This window comes from Vicugna pacos, chromosome 19 (genome assembly GCF_048564905.1).
Source record: "Vicugna pacos chromosome 19, VicPac4, whole genome shotgun sequence".
Taxonomy (NCBI): Eukaryota; Metazoa; Chordata; class Mammalia; order Artiodactyla; family Camelidae; genus Vicugna; species Vicugna pacos.
In genome coordinates, this window is record NC_133005.1 from 24,344,660 (window position 1) to 24,364,751 (window position 20,092).

Sequence of the window (20,092 nt, forward strand, 5' to 3'; positions counted from 1 at the left end):
GGTGGCGGCTGCTCCTAAATCCATCAGAAACAATGGGCAGAGAAAAACAACGAAAATACAAATTAAAAAACCAAGAGCCTCCATGTTCACAATTTCAGACAGATTGTGCCAGACTCAGGCGGGGAGCATTCGAATCACAGGCTGTGCCAAGACCATCCTGGAAGTCTCTGGGGAAGTGGGGGTGCTAAATAGATGCGGCCCCATCAGGAGCTCGCCAATTAGCAGTAACCTTTCACTGTGGTCCTGCCTGGGGTCCTGGGGGAATGGCTCAGATCACCTGGGTGACTCCTGCCTCGCCCTGGCCTTTCAGAAAAGCTTTTCACTGCGGCCTGCCTCCCCACTCCACTCCAGCAGCTGAGCGCCAGCCACAGCACCCGGGCTCTTTGTGTGCAGAGATGTAGAGAATAACAGACACAAGGCCATGGGGAGGTGGCAGGGCCACGTGAGTGGGGTGGCCATGGGCCCCCCGAGCCTCCTAAGGGGCTGGCATGAGTGCTGTCAGCTGGCCCCGAAAAGGTGCAGCAGAATCTCAGGGACACGGGGCTCTCAGCCATCATCTCCCTCAGGGGAGACTCGGAGGGCTCTGGGGGTGCTTCAAAGAGGAAGAGCAAGGAGTAGGGAGGGGGGGATTCGGGAAGAAGGAGGCAGGCTTTTCTTTAAAAGTGCCTGAGACACAAATCTCACAAATCTCCAAGAGAATTCTTCCCCAAAGGATCCTGCTCAAGAACGCTAGCCCTTTGTGGAGGCCTTGGGGGGTTGAAGGGGGGGTTTCTCTTGGCTCACAGTTGTCTCACCAGAACTGAGAACAACGTGTGGCACACAGTAGGCTCAATAAACAACTGCCAATGACTGGCTGGTTATCAGTGGCAGCCAGGCAGGGTAATTTGGACACACTCTTTCACTGGGGCCCCATGCATTTAAGTGGCTGTGTGACCCTGAGCAGCTATTTTGCTTCTCAGAGCCTCAAGTCCTTTATCCAGAAAATGGGGATAACAGAAGCATCTTTCCATGAGCTCCGAAGAGGAGTAAATGAGACGTGTGTGCAGTATTTAGTGTCCAGCCCGGCCCATAGGAACTGCCAGATAAATACTGTCATTAAGCAGTGCTTTGCCAATGGCCAAGTTTCCCTAGTGAGGAGAGGGCTGAGCATCACAACGAGCCTGGGAGATTGTTAGGGTTGGGACCTGCCTGCCGGTTGGTGGCTGGTAAGTGGCAGAGCTGGCTGAGGACCTCTGTCTTTGTCGTCCGGGGAGAATAGAGGCCACGCTGAATGGGACACTCATTCACAACACATTCCAGCCACAGACAGGGTTTGGTTTTACCCAGCAACTTTCTCAACATGCCATGACAGGATGGCAGGGCTGTTTCTTTGCCAGCAGCCCACTGGAGAGCAGATGGGAGAGGAAGTGCGTTTGGGGCTTAGGGACCAAACCCTAGTGGGCAGGTCAGTGAGCGACAACCCTGGGTGGTGACCTCACTGGCCCTGTACAGGGGCCCTCTTGCCAATGGCTTTCTTCCTAATCAGGATCCATTTCAATGGGGACTTCTCAGCACGCATCCCGGGTGTGTGTGTGTGTGTGTGTGTGTGTGTGTGTGTGTGTGTGTAGGAAGAGCTGTGTGTGTGTGTGTGTGTGTGTGTGTGTGTGTGTAGGAAGAGCTGTGTGTGTGTGTGTGTGTGTGTGTGTGTGTGTGTGTGTGTGTGTAGGAAGAGCTGCCTGCTGGTCCTGCCTGCTTGCTCTGAGATTGTGGGCAAACTCGTCAACCTCCCTGAGCTTCACTTACGAGATGAGCTGTAAAATTCCATGACTCTTCTATTCTTAAAACTCTCTCAGAAGTCACTGTTATCTTTCTTGAGGGTATGTTCAGAAGTCCCCCTCTGAAGTCCTGGGCTCATCGGTGAGTAACTGATTTATTCATTAGCTGACTTGTAACTACCAGCATTTTGGGGGTCTTCAAATACTGCCATGATGGAGTATTTTGACGGGTCAGTTACAATATACTTCTAACCAGAGGTTCGCATTGGCAAAAACAAAAAAAAGAACCTTGACGATGAAAATATAAGTGGGTTTCTATTTCTTGATCTGGGGTAATGGCTTTACAGGTGAGTTCAGTTTATAAAAAGCCATTGATCTGAACACTTACAATCTGTGTACTTTTCTGTGTCAGTTAATTTAAAAAGTATATTTTTTAAAAAAGTATAATGGGGTGGGTAGTTCCACAACATCTTTATAGTCTGAGTCCAGAGGCATAATGATGGGTTTAGCTGCTTAAATGCGAATAGACCTCTCTGTTCATAAAACCGTTTCACGCCAGAACACAGATACTTCCGGAAAAAGTAGATCAAGTTTGGTGGGAACGAATGGAGAAAGAAAACAGTCTGATAAAAGATATTTTAGATGGGTGAGATGGAAAGTGCCCCCTAACCAGCCTGGTGACCTTGGGAAGGTCACTTCTTGACTTCTTAAAACTCAATTTCCTTACACCTGTAAAACGAGCCTAAAAAGTCCCGGTTTGATGTTCCAAGACTCAGGTAAGAATGTAAGTCAGGCATCTGCCACATACAGGCTAGTAAATGTTCATCTCCTCCCTAAGACCCACAGAGTTTAGACATTTTGTGTTTAGGAATCTGTTCTTCTGTCCCTCTGATCCATTCAGGTTACAGAAGAGGTTCCCTGAGATAATATCCGCCATCAGAAGAGATGCAGAGTCTTATGCAATTCCTAAGTAACATACCAAGGGCTGTCACACAGACTGGGAATAAGCTTTCCTAAAGTCAAGGTGTAACTAACCAACCCAGACTAAATAACAAAACACACTGCCCAGTGCCTGGCCTGGCGCTGTCTGGGCCTCCCACCTCCATTCATAGGCAGACGTGGGTAACCAACAGCGTTAAACCTGGCCCAACGTGACCATAAAGTTATCCCAGAGAAATCCTTCAGGGATGCTCCCTCTTTAAAAATTGGCTGTGATCTGCCCTGCTGTTTAAACCTGGGTCCTGTGATCGGTCTATCCCAGCTGCAGAGATGTACACAGGAAAGGAGAGGGCCTGTAGCAACCAGAATTCAAACCATACAAGGTCTGCAGAACCACACCTTGAACTGTCCTCTGGTGAGCTGGGGCCACCTGGACACCATGTGTATGACACCCTGAGGGAGGAACACCAGGATATCTGTGTGGCCTTCAAGGAGAGCCGTGAGAAGAGGACAAAGGGATCCCACGGCAGTCATGTGCCACAGACAGCTCTGCCATGCCCTGCATCCATAGAGGTAATAACCTTCATGCTACATGCTGCAGGAAAGGCATGCCTTTCCCAGCTGAGAATCCAGACACAGTACTACAAGGCAAGAGCTGCTAATTAAGGGAGCCAAAAGCACCTTCTCCATAGCCTTGGGATGTCCCTGCCAACCACCTCTGCTTTGTACCCCAATTAGCTTAATCTGATCCATAGCCCTAAGCAAGCTGGGCCCTGGGTTGACAAAGGAAGCTCACTTCATTTACAGGCTGGATAAAAAGGGGGGCTGAAGCCTCCAGACGATCCCCGTCTTCCTAGGAATGCCAACCAGGAGTGATGGAATGGAACCCAGCGGCACCCCATGGGAAAAGCCATGAAAAACACACGGTCAGTTGTGCAGGACCGACCTCTGGGGCCTTCTTGCGTGGGGAAGAGTATTGCCATGGTAACATACTACATCCTTTTGAAACGACTAACTCCAAAACAGCCAGCCAGACTCTGGCCAACAAAACCAGACATGGCAATAGTTTTTAAAGATTCATGGAGCTACAAACTTTCTTGGAGGTCACCATCTTCCTTAAAATCAGCCCATTTGGGTTCTAAACTAAAGGCCAGGTTGCCAGCCATTGAGGAAATCACCAAATGTCTACTGAAGTAAGGCTGGTATTTCAGAATATTTATAACAATGGTCCATAAAGTGTGGTCCCTAGGCATTACCTGGGAACTTGTTAGAAGTGAAATTCTCAGGTCTCACCCCAGACCTACCAAATCTGACACTCTGAGGGTTTTAATAGGCCCCCTAGATGATTCATATGCATGACAGATTTTGAGAACTGCTGATTAGAATGTCTCCATGATTGAGACTGGGAGGTAGCCAGTAAGGAAACTGGCATTGGATAATGAATGCAGACACGTTCTGTGCTGCTAGGCCTAATATATTAGCATTTTCTTCTCTAGTGAAGGCCCATTTTCCTAATGGGGGGAACAAAGCAATATTATTGGGTGACATTAGTATGATTTCAAAACACCTGCCCAGAGATGCAATGTGATTTACGGATAGAAAGAGCAGGAGTGCCCAGCATCCTGACATCCAATTTTCAAGTCCTCTCTGGTAAAATTAATTAATGCTTAAGCAGGTCATCCCTTTACAGGTCTTTTCTGGCTTCCTCAGTTTCCTCAAATGATCTGAATTCTCAGCACAAGGAGGACTGCTGCGTCCAGGGCTGCCAAACCTATGAGGGAGATGAGCGTGTCTTCCCAGGTCCTGCCTGGGTGGCCTCACGGGCTGCTGTTGGGAGTCATCCCTCAGGTGAATCTTGCCTGTCTCCCCACTAAGCCACTTAAATGGACTCCTGCCCTTGAAGGCAGGTCCAATTGCTAATGGATCACAGTTTTGTCATCACCGGAATTCTGAAGTCACTTGCTGGTAAAAAGTTATATACTCATCAAGGTGGGCTCACCATTTCAGGACACCAGGGTGTCGTTTGGTGCAACATCGTCACTATATTAGTAGCATATGCTTTCCAGCAACAATGGGGACCCGATTAAGAGAATGTGGCCAGAGAGAGGGGACATTTCTCAGTTGGGTTCCTATGGTAAAGGAAGAAACCACAGAGAAAGTCCTGAGGGTGAGCCCTTTTGGTGCAGCTTTCAATAAAGAGTGAAAAGCAATGAGACTGCCATCAGAGAAGAAAGTCAATGAGCAGAATCTGGGGAAACACACCTTTGGCCACCACTTGTATGGGAGCCCAGGACTTCAGGGGGTTGATTGCACAGGCAAATGTGATGATGTGGCTCCACCCCAGTTGGCTAAGTGGCTGCGATTACAGGCAAAAGCTACTGCAAATATTAGCTGCATGCTCCTCCCAACTTGTGGGAGTGTGGCTGTTCCTCTTGTGCCCCAAACCACACTTTAATAAATTCAGGCAGGCCCAAGGTTTTGAAAATGGGGGTAGCAGTTTTTCGGGGTCCCCACAAAGTCTTATTCCAACTCCTGGTAGGGCTGGAAGAAGACCCAAGGGGAGGAGTCAGCTTCCTGCAAAAGGTCCTCAGAGGGAAAGGAAAGTGGTGGAGAGGAAATTTAAAAACCAAACTAAATTGAGAGAATGAAAAGAATTGAAAACCAGAATGAAGACCCTCACCCACATATCCAGAAATTCTCTCCCAAGAATCCCCAGGAGAAGCCAGTCACAGTTTGTAAAAGGCAATCAGATGACTGACAGAGGCAGGACAAGGACAGTATTTGAATTTTTCTCCAGTATGATCACTACCTACTGCAGACTGGAAACCAAAACCAAAGCCAAAACCAAAAAACTCCAAAATAAAAAAATCAACACCAGAATTTTTGGACCCATAGTTGCATTGCGCTCTGTTGGCCTGGATGGGGCAGAGGGATGAGACCACCCCCCCCCTTAAATAAATAAATACATAAACAAGGCAAAGAGGACTCAATGTAGCACCTGCCTCTTCTCCACCCCTGTGCACAATCTCCAACTGTTAGTGCGGAGCCGCCACCGCGTCGCACCTGCCATCTGGAACAGGCCTCACATATTCCAAGACCTCCTTTCTGCTTCACTGAACCTCCATCTTCTTTCAAATCACGCCGGGGACGAAAATGCACACCCCAGGCCACAGGAAAAGGTGCCTGGGATCAGCCCCCAAACAACAGCCATTACCTTTGAGGGATACCATTCCTTTAAGTAGCTCTGAATATTTCTTTTTCCCCTGTTTTTTTTTCTTTTTGGTTTTGCTAACTCTGAGATGTCTGGAAAGGGTGGTGGTGGGAAAGAAGTGCAAAGAGAAAGGAGTGCAGTGGGCCAAAGTGTCCCCCTCTTGGCAGGAGAGGGGCACTGACCTTGGTTTAAGGGATGGAGGGAGGAGCAGCTAAGGCACTCTCAAGCACGATAGGGTGGGGCCTGGCTGCGGGATTCCGGCCTTGGGGGTGCCAGGAGAGCGCAGGTGCCCCAGGTGAAGTCACAGGCCTAAGGACAGTCCAGCCCTGACCTGAGCAAGGAACTGCCCTACTTGGGCCTCAGTTTCCTCCCGTGTCGAGGGGCCACAGTATGCACAATGCCTTTTGCCACCTCACTGGAGAGTTGTGGGAACCCAAAGGATGCAGATAGCGCCCACCCTGGGCGAAACATCCGTAAATGACCTCTGTCACCACTCCTATGGAGGGGCGCGCTCTAGGACTCTGGGGACCCGCCTCCCTCGGCCCAGCGGCCAAGAGCAGGGAATGGGGTCGCTGAGGGGGGGTTCTCGGCGGAAGGGTGAGGCCCTGAGCCAGACAGGGCCCGCGGGTGTGTCCCTTCGGGGCCGCGGCGGGTCGCCCGGCGCGCTAACGAGCCGGGGCCCCAGGTGCGGGCCCCACCCCGGACTCGGGGGGAGGAGGAGGAGCTGGAGGGGGAGGGGGAGGGGAGCAGCCCGCGCTAATGACTGTTGACAGCGCGCGCTGGGGCTGGCCCGGCCGCGCGCGCCACTGACAGCTGCTCCGGCGGGGGGCGGGGCGCGGGGCGGGGGTGAGGCGGCTCTCGCTGCCCCTACGGCGCACGCGCGTGCGCCTGGGCGGGGAGGGGCCGTGAGGCGCGCGCTCGCCGGGCCCGGGTTCGGAGGGCCTGCTGGAGCGGCTCGCGCGGGCTCCTCGCGGGCAGGCAGGTAATGAGAGTAACCATGGCAACCCACCAGAGGAAGTGTATTCTGCAGGAGACGTTAATCCCCTCTCCCCGGAGCTGGGACAGCCTGACTTTCCATTCTCACACAGTAATTAGATACCAGCTGTCAGTGCAGGGGGGACGGCTCCGCCGCTGCAGCCCGGGTGGGGGGGACGCGGGGCGACGGGCGTTAAAGACACAGGGACGCTTTCCGGCGGTGGGCCGGAGCAGCGCGCTCCCCCAGTCTCGGGCCACCAGGCGCGCGCCCGCTCACCTGGAGACCCCGCCCGCGCTGGGCCCCGCCCACTCGACACGCACCTGCTGCGCGCGCGTCCGCCGGCCCTTGCGTTCCCCCTCTCTCGGCCCCGCCTCCCCACTCTCCGCGCACCTGCTCTGCTCCCGCCCTCCCGGGACGCTGCCCACCTGTCCTTTGTGCGGGGCGGTACCATTCGATCTGGCCAGCTCTCCTTCAGGGAGCGCCCGCTATGTGCCAGGCGCCGTGCCAAGTCTGATCTGTGTAATCCTTACAGACCCTCTGCGGTAGGCGCCTCTGCTGTTCCCCGCCCAGGGAGCAGCGGGGTGTGGCCATTTGCCCAGGGTCACGCAGACTTGAACCAGCATCCCGATTCCCATTTAACCACCAAGCTATAGCGCCTCCCCATCGCATCCACACCCATTATAGTTCCGGAGGCTTCCCAACCGCTCTGGGAGACAAAACAGTCACACTGGTGGCTGGCATCATAGTGCACTTAATGTGTGCACTACCTCTTCACTTTCCCAGCAGCCCGGGGAGTTTTATTACCCCCATCTTACAGGTGAGGAAACCAAGGTACAGAAAGCTGAAGCAACTTGCCCACAGTCATGGAGAACAAAGTGGTGGAGCTGGGATTCAAACCCAGGCAATCAGACTCCAGGATCCATGCTTTTGGCTACTGAGAACTGTTAACTCCACCCCCCAGGTTCCCGGTGGCTGTAATCCAGCCCTGGTCTTCTCCTTTCACTGTTCAGACAACCCACATCCTGTCCCAGCAACAGTAAAGGGCTGCCTCTCTTAGCCATACCTGAGAAATCGAAGTTCTAGGCCTAAAGCCACTGCCATGTTCCTTATTTCTGCCAGACCTCCCAGAAACCCTTGGTCTCAGCAAGAATAGCCACTTGGAAATCATTGTAGGCCAGCCTCTCCATTTCCCAGGTAGGGAAATAAAGACCACCAAGGTGAAAGGCTAGCCCAAGGAGATAGCCTTATGGAGCCTTTTGGGGAAGATTCAGTCCCTACAGACCCAACTATGCCTCCTGCCCCCCACCCCACAATCAGGCCTGGGGGGCATGCCAAGGAGGGGCAGGAAGTGCTGAGAAGCAGAGCAGGCTCCTGTCCCCAGTGGCGGCGGGTGTCTGGGGCAGGAGGAGGCTATCTGATCCCTTCCCCACTGCCCTGGCCATGACCTCCTCCCTCCCTCCATCTCTCCCTCCTCTCTCATGGCCAGGGTAGCCAGCACCCTGGGCTGCAGCTGAGAACCCAGCGTTCCCCAACCCAGGCCGCATTCCTGTGGGAGGAGGGGTGGGGGGAGGTTGGGCCAAAGGCTTTAGGGACAGGGGCACCCCTGGGGCTGCCCCACCCTGCCTGGGCCAAGGCCGGGCTGTCTCCAACCTCACCATTTCCTGCCTCCACTCTCCCCATCTCTCAGTAGCAGAGCTGCCTAAATTTGGCTCCAGGAGGGAATGGGGGAGGCGGCAGCAGGCGGGTGCTGTCAGAGGCCAGGGCGCAGCTCCCTGTCTAGCTGGCTGGCATTTTTGCTGTCTGGAGGAGGGCAAGGGGGCCCAGCAGCCCTCTCTGGGAAAGGGAGATTCGTACCTTCTGACATGCACTGAGTAATGTGCAAACGACATGCAAACCAAGCTTCAAATCAGCATCTCAGCCAGAGAACAGCTTGGGTGCTGCTTTTGGGATGAGAACAGAAGAACTGGTGGCCAACTCCCCAGGGGCCCCAGTGGGGATGGGGGTAGGTACAGGCTATCAAGGGCTGGGAGTTGGGAGACTCTGTTTCTTGCCAGGTAGAGCTTTTGGGCTTCAGATCAGCAGCTGAACCCTCTGGATCCCAGCCTGAGGGCAGGGCCATGGCTTTCTCTGCCACTCTGGCATAGTGCTTGGCACATGCTATCATGTGATCGAGCACGTGAGTTTGCAGCCACCCTGTCCAGGTTTGAACCCTGGCTCTCCATTGGCCAACTTGTGAGTTCCTCAACAGCGTACTCAGGCAAACAGCTCGTGTGATTGACGTCCCTTTTAGGACTTCCCTTCCCTACAAGGTGGGCACAGGAGCATCGCCCAAAAGAACACAGGGTTTGGAATCAGACCTGGATTCCAGGTCTGGCTTAGCCAGCGAGGCTCTGTGGCTCTCACTCCCCTCCTCTAGGAAATGAGTTCAGGATCTCAAGGTCAAGGATGTCCACGGGAGGGTCTGGCATGCCGTGGGCACTCCAGAAGTCTTCCCACTGATGCATTCATTCAACTACCTTCTCCATCCCAGTCCCATCTTCCCTCTCCTCTTTGCTCTGTCTTGGTTTTTCCTCTTGTCTTGTAGATTTCTTGCAGTCTTCCCCCACCTCCCTACCCTGGCCTGTTCTCTCCACTTGTCTTAGTGACCTCGGGGAAGTCACTGCCTCTCAGAGTCTCAGTCTGCACATTTGTTGGGGGGTAATGGGATATGGGTGATGAGCTCTGTCTAGGGTCTAGGGCCCAGGAGGTACTTGATGGGTGGCAGCTCTTTTCATCCCAAGGCCCATTTACATCCCAAATGACCAGGAGGGGTGGGCTGTGCCCTCAGCTCTATCAGGTATGGAGTGTTGGGGCCCCGCTTCGGTAACTCTGTTTAACCCCAGATAACTACTCTCTTGCCCCTTGGCCGGGGCTGATATGAGCTGAATCCAGCTTCCTGCCACCCAAAAGCCACTTCCTGCCAAACTCGAGCTGATACCAGAAGAACTTGTTTTCTGTGCACAGAGCAGTCCTGGTAGGGCAGCCACCTGCCCGCCTCGGGTGTGAACATTTTTTCCATTTGCTGGGCAGTGGGGAGGATGGGGACTCTGCCCTCCTCACCTCTGAACCTGCCTGTCCTGTCCTACAGTAGCCTCCAGGCCTTCCAGCCACCCCAGGAAGGGTGCCAAGTGGCCCTGTGGGCCCAGACAGACGCGTGTAGGCAGCGATACACAGTCTGACACAGCCACACACACAGCCGGCTTGACAATCCCCACAGCCACCAGGCGTTTGGGTGAGGACTCTGGGAGCCAAGTGTGTGACCCTGTCAGACAATCACACATGCTCAGGATCCCACACAGGCAGATACACCCAGTCTCAGAGCCACTCACACACATGCACACGGAGCCCCCTACACTTGTCCAACATCCCCCTTCCAGGTGTACTCACTAATTCAACAAATACTCTGTGCCAGGCTTCGGGCTAACCCGTAGTAAAAACTATTGGAAGAGTAATAGCTGACCTGTGCTGTTCTTAGTTTCCTTCTCTGTGAAATGGGGATAACAGCAATGTCCCATAGGGCTGTTGGGAGGATCAAGGAACTAATGCGTGCAAGGCCCCTGTCCCCGTCTGACCCATAGACAGCGCTGTATAAGTTAGGCTATCTTAGTTAGCCAGGAGCATCCTGTGCCTGGCTCCGCTGAGATCCTCCACACCTTATCTCCCTGAGTCCTGGCCTAAGCCCCCAGTGCTTCAGGACCTCATTCCCATTTCCACCGATGAGGAAACTGAAATTCAGGGAAGAGGCCCACAGGTCCTCGGGGTGTCCCCACTGATCTGGTCTCCTGCCACATCAGTCTGCTGCCCCAGCCTGCCTCACTACCTGCCCCACCACACACACACTGTTGACTCTGCCTGAACACCCTTGCCCCTTGCTCTTGGCATGACTGGCTCCTTCCGAGCTGCCTACTTCCCCAGCTCCTCCCCAAAGCCCATGGCAGCCCCTGTTCACTTCCTTCAGAACACCCATCACTTGAACGCTGGGCCCCCACTGGACTTTAAGGGCCAAGAGTTAGGACCATTTTGTCCCGTCCTCTGGCACACAGTAGGTGCTCAACAACTTCAGAACCAAATGAATAAATGAAGCGGTCTGCTCCAAACAGCTACTGAGGACAGAGCCTGGAATCAAAGCCATGACACCCGGAGATGGAGCTCACTCCTATGCTGCCCTGATTCTCACACCGCCAGCAGGCACTTTTTCATAACGTGTGAATGAAGGAATGAATGAATGAAACCAAGATTTGGGGATCCCAGTCCAGTGCTCTCTGGGCTAAACATTCACTTCCTAAACCTTCACTTCCTGGCAGCGTGGACATGAGCCAAGCTCCAGCCGCCTTGGATGGTGGTGGGGCTGACAGGCTGCCTGAAGCCGGCTGTCAGGAGCTCGTCTGGCCACAGCCGCCAGCAGGGGAGACCAGCTGGCGGTGCAGGGTCCATCGGCCCAGGCCTGGAATCTGAGCCGCCCTGAGAGGCCCAGCTTCTCTCCAGACCCCCACAAACTGGCCTTTGTTCCCCAGGCCGGCCAAGACCCAGCAGCTTGGGCTTTCTCTCTGCCTGCGGCACCCGCGCTGAGCCGGCGGGGTAAATGGGCCAGCCTCCCCTCTGTCCGGGCCCAGGATGTCGCTTCGGGACTAAATGGAGATGTAATTTTCTATACAAATCCATGACAATTTAGATGGAGTGATTGTAATTGGCTTTTCAATGGGGGTTTTGTCCAGTGCTGGTGGCTAGAACTGGGTGGCCTGTTTGAGGCAGGCTCCATTTAAATGACAATAAAGCAATAATATTGAGGACTTGTACAGTGCCCAGAGCCCCTCCTGGCCCCAAGTGGAGCCTCATGTTTATGGATCTGGTCTTTCCCTGAGGCTGTCTGGACAAGTAGGGGGTGGGCGGCATCGAGCCTGGGAGAGGGGCTATTCCAGACACGAAGGCTCTGGGGCAGCCAGGGCAGGGTCCCATGTCCACTGGCTTACCTGCTCCCTCATTCATTACATGACCGCTAACAGGTGCTGCCCGAGGGCTGGCTGCTATGCCAGGTGTTGAGGGCGCTGAGAGACAGAGAACGCTCCCAGGCAGGTCGGAGGCAGGAGGGAACAGCGGCTAGCACAGCGTGAGGTTGGAAGGAGAGCATGACCCACAGCCAGATGGCACGGGTTCAAATCCTACCACACTCCTTACTAGCTTCCTGGGCTTCCGCAAGTTACTTAACCTCTCAGTACCTCTGTCCTGCCAGCCATAAAACAAGAGTTGTAGTAAAAGTTACTGTGAGGAGATGACACCTGACAAGGGCTCAAGCCCAGCACCCGGCGTGTGCGGAACGTGCTGTCGGTAAGTTACTGCCGTTGTTCATTAAAAGCTCCAGTTCTGGTGTCAGACTTGTCAGGTGTGACCGTGGGCTTGTGACTTAACCTCTTTCAACGTCCACTGGCTTCTCTTTAAGGTGGGGCTCTGAGGAGCGCTGACCCCACAGGGTTGCAGGGACCAAATGAGAGGCTGCAGGAAGCGCCTGGCACAGAGTTGGCGTTCGCTCAGCCAATGTTAGCTCTCAGTTACTCGGCCTTGAGGAGCTCGTCATTCAGTGATAATTACACTGTTAAGTGTTGGAGACAGAAAGGGAAGAAAGCTCACAGGAAGCCACGACAGAGCTATCTCTAGTGTGGGATGATGCACCCAGAGGGGGCCTCGGGGAACAGGGTGCGGCTGCAGGCTGTGTTGAGGAAGGAAGGCTTCACAGAGGAGGTGACATCTGGGCTGGGCCTTGAACGATGAGTGGCATTTTTGCCAACATAGGGCGGATCCCAGTGCCCGACACTGTGGCCACAGTCACTGTAGACCCTGCAGCCGTGCCTCCTGAACACTTGCCTTGTTCCTGTGGGTGGGGCCAAGGTCCTGGAGATGCGGGCAGGTGGTCAGGAGGCCCTCCGGAAGGAGCAGTGTTGAGAGCTTCTAAGAAGGGAGACCACCTGTGCGAAGGCCCGCAGGTGAGAAGGTGGCTGGCATCTCGGGCCTTGGTGAGTGGACAGCAGGCAAATTGCAGAACGTGGCCAGAGGGACTGGACAGGGGCTGCGGTTTTACTCACAGTGAAGTAGGCAGCCACAGAGGGATTTTAAGCAGACGGGTGACCCCATTCACATTACATTTTTAAAGGATCCCTTGGTGGCTTGTGGACAATGGGCTACAGAGAGAAAGGGGTTAGAGGGAGACCCTGGAGAAGCGGTTGGGTCACTAGGGGGAGGGAAGCAGTTGGATCCAAGAACTAGCAGGCGCTCAGTAACTGCTGGATGGATGATGGACAAGCAGAGCGGGTGAGGGGCTGGGCACAGCTGGTACAGAAGCAGGGTTGGTGAAAGACCACGAGAGAAGGGTGAGGACCGCCTCCCACCTCCCCTCACCAGGCTAGGGCTCTGGGGCATTTTCTTGAAGGCAGCAGGGAGCCAATAGGGTTTTTCTCCAAGCAGGGAAAGACCATGCTGGGATTTGTGCTTTGGAAAGATCATTCTGGCTGCAGGGTGGAAGGGTGGGAGGTGGCGGGTGGGCGAGGCTGGAGGGAAGGAGGCAAGGGAGGGAGAGGGGTTGGTGGGGGCTCCGAGGCATCCTGGCCATCACCAATGCCCAGAGCAACAAACTCCCTCTTCAGTGAGGTCTAAAACCTAGTCCTGGGTCACAGAGTCATCAAGGCAGAGCTGGGATCTGACCCCAGGGCAAATGCAAAGCCCAGAGCTCTGTTCCCCTTTGGCATCATCTGCCTTGGTTGCTAGTAAAATCCATCATGAATAGCTGAACTGTGCTTCATTGTAACTATCAGCTCTGGAAGCTTTACTAGGAGCCCAGGAGATGGGCGCTGTGTCATTCCCATTTTACAGAAGAGGAAGCCAAAGCTCTGAGAGGCTGAGTCACTCTTCTAAGGACACAGAGCTGGGAACTGAGATCCAGGCTCAGACCCAGGCAGTCTGACCCCAGACCCATACACTGGAGGTCCTAACCTGTATTTTGGGGGGTATGCAGAGGTTTATTACATTTTGAATTTATTGCTAATACTTAAAAGTTGGGAAATTTCATGGAAGAGGAAAACCTGAACTTTGTACAGAACCTCCTGATGTTGGCAGCCCCAGGACCTAGCCCTTGAACCTCACCCACCTAGTTGCCCCCAGGTTTACACCTCCAGCTGGGCCTCTCTGCTGCCTCTAGTCAGCCGACTGGACATATGTGAAAGCAAGTGTGTGTCTAGGGCCTCACTGGAGGGCCAGGGAAAGGCATCCATCTATCCAAGCAGCAAGCACTTGGACCACTACCACCTCCTCCGCCGGCCATCATCACCGAATCTCCTCCACCAGAAGCCTTCTCCATCTCCACTTACTCAGGCCAAACACCCAGGAATCATCCGTGATTCTTCCCTCTTTCTCTCACATCCCCCGACACCCATCCCATCCGTTAGCAAATCCTGTTGGCTCCCCCTTAAACTTTATCCAGAATCCAACCACATTCCACTACTTCCCCTGCTTCTGGCCTCCTGTCCCAGGACCTGCAGGGACATCAGGGAGAGGCATGTGCTCGCACTGACAGCCCTGGGACCCTCCTCCCTGGGTCTCAGTTTCTTCATCTGTAGGAAGGGTGGGATACAGGAGGTCATTTTGATTCCCATTATCCTTTTGCCCAGATTCTGGAGCTGGGAAGAGCCTGGTTCACAAGACACTCCATGTTAAAATCCTAATTCCTTTCTGGCTCTGGCAGAACACAGGAGGGACAAAGGAGAGAGTGTCGGTGTCTGAGACAATGACTATCTTGACTTTCAACACCCTGAGGGCAGGTCAGGAGCTCCGTGGGGTGGAGGTTGTCTTGCTCACCACTGACTGGATCCCCAATATCTACTGGAGCCTAGTACAGAGTAGGTGCTCAGGAAACATATGTTGAATGAATAAATTAATGAATGAAACTTCCTGGTTCTCCAGAGAGACCCTGGGCATTCACTCACTTTCAGAAGGCCTTGATTTTCCCATCTGAGAAATAGGTAGAGTAACCTAATGTCACTGCCTTCCTTCTCTGCAACGACTAACATATATTGAGTGCTTACTATGTGCCAGACACATAGTAACTCATTTACTCTTCATTGTAATCCCAGGAAGTAGGAACAACTCCCTTTTATGGTTGAGGAAACTGAGGCCCAGAGAGGTTAAGTGACATGACCAAGGTCACACAGCCCATAAATGGCTGAGCCAGAGACCAACCTAGTCAGCTTGGCCCTAGAGCTCTCATTCTTAAACATTACCCCCAAAGAAGACAGGAGGTTTGGGGAAGCCTGCTCCAAGGAGGCAACTCAAATTGTAGATGGGGATATGCTGAACCAGGATGCGAACTCAACAACCCTTTCATGGCTCCCATTTAAAACCAGTCCAATGATATCCAAATGCCCACATCTGGGCTCGAGACCCCTGGAATAGCTGCATCTTCTCCTTCCATAGGCCCAGTGCAAACTTGCAACTCCAGCCACCCCAGCTGCTTCTCTTCCCCATCAGCCTTGGGGCCATCCCGCTTCTGCACCTGGACACACACTGTCCCCTCTGTGTAGAATGCCACCACCTGGCTCCTGAGCCATCCCTCCTCCAAGTTTCATTCAAATGTCCTTCTCTCTCCGTCCTCCCTTCGAAGACTTCACTGACCCCCAGCCATATTTCTTGGTTCGACTTCCTGTAGCATTTTGGCAGCAAGGATAATACAGTTTAGCATGTCTCCATATGCCAGTAGGTATTATTAACAATGCCATTTTACAGATGAGAAAATTGAGGCACCAAGAGGAGAAGTAAGCCACCCATAGTGACATGGATGGAGTCAAGATTGAGCCAATGTTTGCCTGACCCAAATCTAGATCTCCAAGCCCTGAGTCAGACCACATTTCCCTAAGTGCATCTCTGAGTCTTAGCTGCCTTACTAGCAGGGATGCAGCCTGAGGGCAGAGGCCCCTTCTCACCAACCTTGGCACCCTCGTTCTGAGCACAGTGCCAGGCATACAGTAGGTGCTCATTCGAGATTCCCTAGTGACTGAACAGCCTTTGCCTTCTGCGTGAGTAAGTGCAGTCTTAGATTTTCTGGGTACTACATACTGAATCTGCATTCTTCCAGGAGTTATTTTGGAAGGGGTCCGAGGCACTCTGAAGGCACAGGGGTGGGACGGGATGGTGGAAAGTGAGCAGGGTCAGGAGTCAGACAGACCATGTGACCTTAGATCACTGTAGGGTGAGGGTTTTAATTCTAACCTTCAGGGTCATGGTGAGAATACACACAGTGCCAGTATAGTAAGTGTTCAATACAAGGTAACCATGACTACTAATTAACGATTCATATTCTAGACATTGCTGCTGGGGAGTGGAAGGCAATCTGGCATCATCTATTAAGGACCAAAAGCCTATGGACCCAGCAATTCTACTCCTCGGTATAAACTCACGTGTGTCTGACATGGCCATCTACATTCAAGGATGTTCACTGAGGTCTGGTTGTGAGAGAAAAATGCTGGCAACAACCTAAATGTCCATCCGCAGAGAACTGGGTAAATAAATTGTGGTACATCCATAAAATCAAATACTACACAGCTATAAAAAAGAATGAGAAAGTTCTTTATGTCCTGACATACTTATGCACTGACAGCACTCAGATTTACTGTCTAATGGAAAAACAACTTGAAGAATGTAGGAGCGAAAACTATAAAACCCTTAGAAGAAAGCATAGGGATAAATCTTTGTGACCTGGGATTAGGCCATGGCTAGAGATGACACCAAAACGCAAGGAACAAAAGAAAAATTAGACAAACCGGGCATCATCAAAATTTGAAACTTTTGTGCTACAATGGACATCCCTCAAGGAGGTAAAAAGACATCCCGCAGGCTGGAAGTAAATAATGGACAATCATTTGTCTGATAAGGGACTTGCATCTAGATATACAAGCAGCCAATAAGCACAAGAAAAGATGCCCCACATCATTTGCCATCAGGGAAATGCAAATCAAAACCACAACCAGGTACTATTTCACACTCACCAGCATGGCTCTAAGCGCAATGACAGATAATAATAAGCGTTGATTAGGATGTGGGGAAATAGGAAGCCTCCTACACTGCTGGCAGGATTGTAAAACGGAGCAAAGATTTTGGAAAACAGTCTGGCAGTTCCTCAACAGGTTAGACAAAGAATTACCACATGACCCAGCAATTCCGCTCTGAGGGAAAAGAGGACTGATAACTTGTACATGACACAAAAACTTGTACATGACCATTCACAGCAGCATTATTCGTAACAGCCAAAAAGTAGAAACAACCCAAATGTCCATCAACTGTTGAACAGATAAGTAAAATGTGGCACATCTATACAATGGAATGTTACTCGGAAAGAAAAAGGAATGAAGGACATGCATGAACAAATCTTGAAAAAATTATTCTAAGTGAAAGAAGTCAGGCACAAAAGACCACACATTGTATGATTCCATTTATAGGAAATCTCCAGAGAAGAAAAATCTCCAGAGAAGGCAGTGGTTTCCTAGGGCTGAGTAAAGAGGTTGGGGGAAACAGAGAGTGACTGCTCTTAGGTACGGGGTTTCTTTTTGGGGTGATGAAAATATTCTAAAAATTGATTGCAGTGATGCTCGCACAATTCTGAATATACCAAAAAAAAAAAAAACACTGAGTTGTATTTTAAATGGGTGAACTGCATGGTATGTGAATTATATCTCAATAAAGCTATTATAAGAATAAAAAGCAACCTACAGAACAGCGTACAACATATTTTGTGTAAAAATAGAAACAAACCCCAGAAATACATGTGCATATGTGCTTATACATATGTATAAAACATCTCTGGAAAGATACCCGAGAAATAACAGTGGTTGCCCCTGGGGAGGGGAACTGGGTGGCCAACAGGCAGAGCTAGGAGGCAGGCTATTTTTCCACTGTACATTGGTACCTGACGAATTGTTGTTTTTTTAAAATAATGAGATTCTATTACCTTTTCAAAATGTTATACTTTAGAAAAACCAAACCAGTGGTTTATTACTGGCCCTCAGCCAGAGGATGGGTTGGGCAAGGCAGCTCTGAAACACAGGAGATGGATGGAGAAACCCAACTTTTCAGTTTTCCAAGCCTTGCTAACATCCATCATCTCTTTTATTCCTCACACAAGCCCTGCCAGAAGGTTTCAGCACAAGCCCAGTTTCACCAGCAAATCCTGCAGCTTCCTTCAAAACAGGTTTAGATTCTGCCCACTTCTCACCCTCCTCGGGCATCGTTCTGGCCCAGGCTGCCACCCCCTTCCTTGTGGCTCACCTGGGTCATGGTACCAGCCTTCTCCCAGCTTACACTCTCTCCAGTCTATGCTCCACACAGATCTCCCTGGCCTCCCACCATCTGCCCCCACTGCCTGGGCTGCAGCCCACTGGCCTCCTCACTGTTCCTGCCTCAGGGACTTTGCACTTGCCTTGCTCCCAACCTATACTCTCCCACCAGATATCCACCTGGAGGCTTTCTTACCTCCAATAGTTCTCTGCTCCACTGTTTCCTCATAAAGAGGCCTTCCAGACCTCCCTATCTCAGATAGCAGCCACCAGCCTTATCTTCTTTCCCTGCTTTATTTTCCTGTATAGTACTGACATATTTAATATTTACATTTATTTGTCTGTGATCTGTCTCCCCACCCCCAAATACAGGCTCCATGAAAGGCAGGATTCTGTTTCTTTCCCTAGCACCAAGAACAATGCACATCGCAGGAGCTCAGAAATATTTGTCTAAACACAACTCAGTCCTAAGAAACTGTCATAGGCCAGAGGAGGTTACAGAGGGATGAGGACGAAATGTAGAGTGGTCTCTTGATTGAGATCCTGAAACAGAAAACAAACATTAGGGAAAAACCAGTGAAACCTAGGAGAAAAAAAAAAGCATAAGCTTAGTTAATAGTGATGTATCCGTCTTGGTTTCTTAATTGTAACAAACATACTATAATAGTGTCAAACGATAACAATAGGGGAAACTGGGTGAGGGACATATGGGAACTCTCTTTGCCACTTTTCTGGAAATCTAAAATTGCTCTAAAATAAACCATTTATTTAAATTTTAAAAATACACTGAATGAAAGCACACATGTGCAAACTGAGGCTCAAAGGCGAAAGCAATTGCCACAGGCTGCACAGCTAATGAAAAGCAGTGGCTCATGGGCAGACGTCCCCCAAGAGAAGGAGGCCCCTGTCGCTGGAGAGCCATTTTATTTTGCAATGAGAGGCAATGTTACATTGTGTGAGGGTGGAGGTTTTCTTTCCAAATATCACTGGAGGCTCAGACATTTTACTGAGGATCCACGCCTGGCCCTGTAGAGCTCAAACACCAAGCACATTCTCCCAGCAACTCCTCAGGAAATTATCCTTTTCTCCTTGGCTCCCAGGAGGCCCAAATGGCCTCTCCAACTCATAATACTGTTTGTCAAGGGTTCTTGGCTTATAGCTCAGCATCTCAAACAGGAGCATACAAATCAGGTTGGGGACAAGGAGGGGGCTAAGGGAGACAAAAGGGGGCCCAGACGGGAAGAGAAAAGGGACAACACTTCTTGAGCACCTATGAAGAGCTGGTGCCAGCCAAGACATTTTAGGCCCACGTGACTCCATTCCAGCCTCCCAGCCCCGCAAGGCAGTTTTGGTTACTCCTATTTTACGATGAGGAAACCGGTGACTGGAAAAGGATGCAGTTACAGGGCGATGAAGCAAACGCACTAGGATTCGACCTCCTGGGCCTCATCTCAAACCCCTCTCCTCACCTGCCCTCCAGCCACACCAGCTTCTCTCAGAACCACATCTGTGCCATGAGCTCCCTCCTGCAACCTGGTCTTTGCCTGTGCTGTGCTCTCTGCCTGAAACACCCTTTCTTCCCTGTTACTACGTTAACTTCCATTTGACGTTTAGGCCTCAGGGCAGGTATAACTGCCTCTTATGGGCTGAACTGTGTCCCCTGCACCCCATCCCCCACCACACTCCTCCCCACGGCAAATTCCTATGTTGAAGCCTTAACTCAGAATGTGATTGTATTTGGAGACAGGGTCTTAAAAGAAGTAGTTAAGTTAAATGAGGTTATTGGGGTGGGCCCTAATCCAAGATGGCTGGTGTCCTTATAAGAAGAGGACGTCGGGACACAGAGACACACAGAGGAAGGCAC

The 20,092-nt window shown here is 51.7% G+C and overlaps 1 protein-coding gene across 5 annotated transcripts in view; it reads right to left on the bottom strand.

Annotated features, from left to right (window-relative positions):
• Window positions 1–20,092, bottom strand: part of NOL4L (nucleolar protein 4 like) — a 117,743-nt gene that overhangs the window by 70,377 nt on the left and 27,274 nt on the right. The window contains exons 1-2 of one of the 5 annotated variants that reach the window (XM_072944013.1): window positions 6,087–6,592; window positions 5,692–5,876 (exon numbers count right to left, since the gene is read on the bottom strand). The exons of 1 other annotated variant lie outside the window; for it this stretch is intronic. In XM_072944013.1, coding sequence (XP_072800114.1) covers window positions 5,692–5,763 — 72 coding nt within the window. In that variant the 5' untranslated portion in view covers window positions 5,764–5,876; window positions 6,087–6,592. Of the gene's footprint in view, window positions 1–5,691; window positions 6,593–20,092 lie in introns of those variants that run through there. 3 more of the 5 variants (XM_072944012.1, XM_072944015.1, XM_072944016.1) reach the window with 3 other exon arrangements.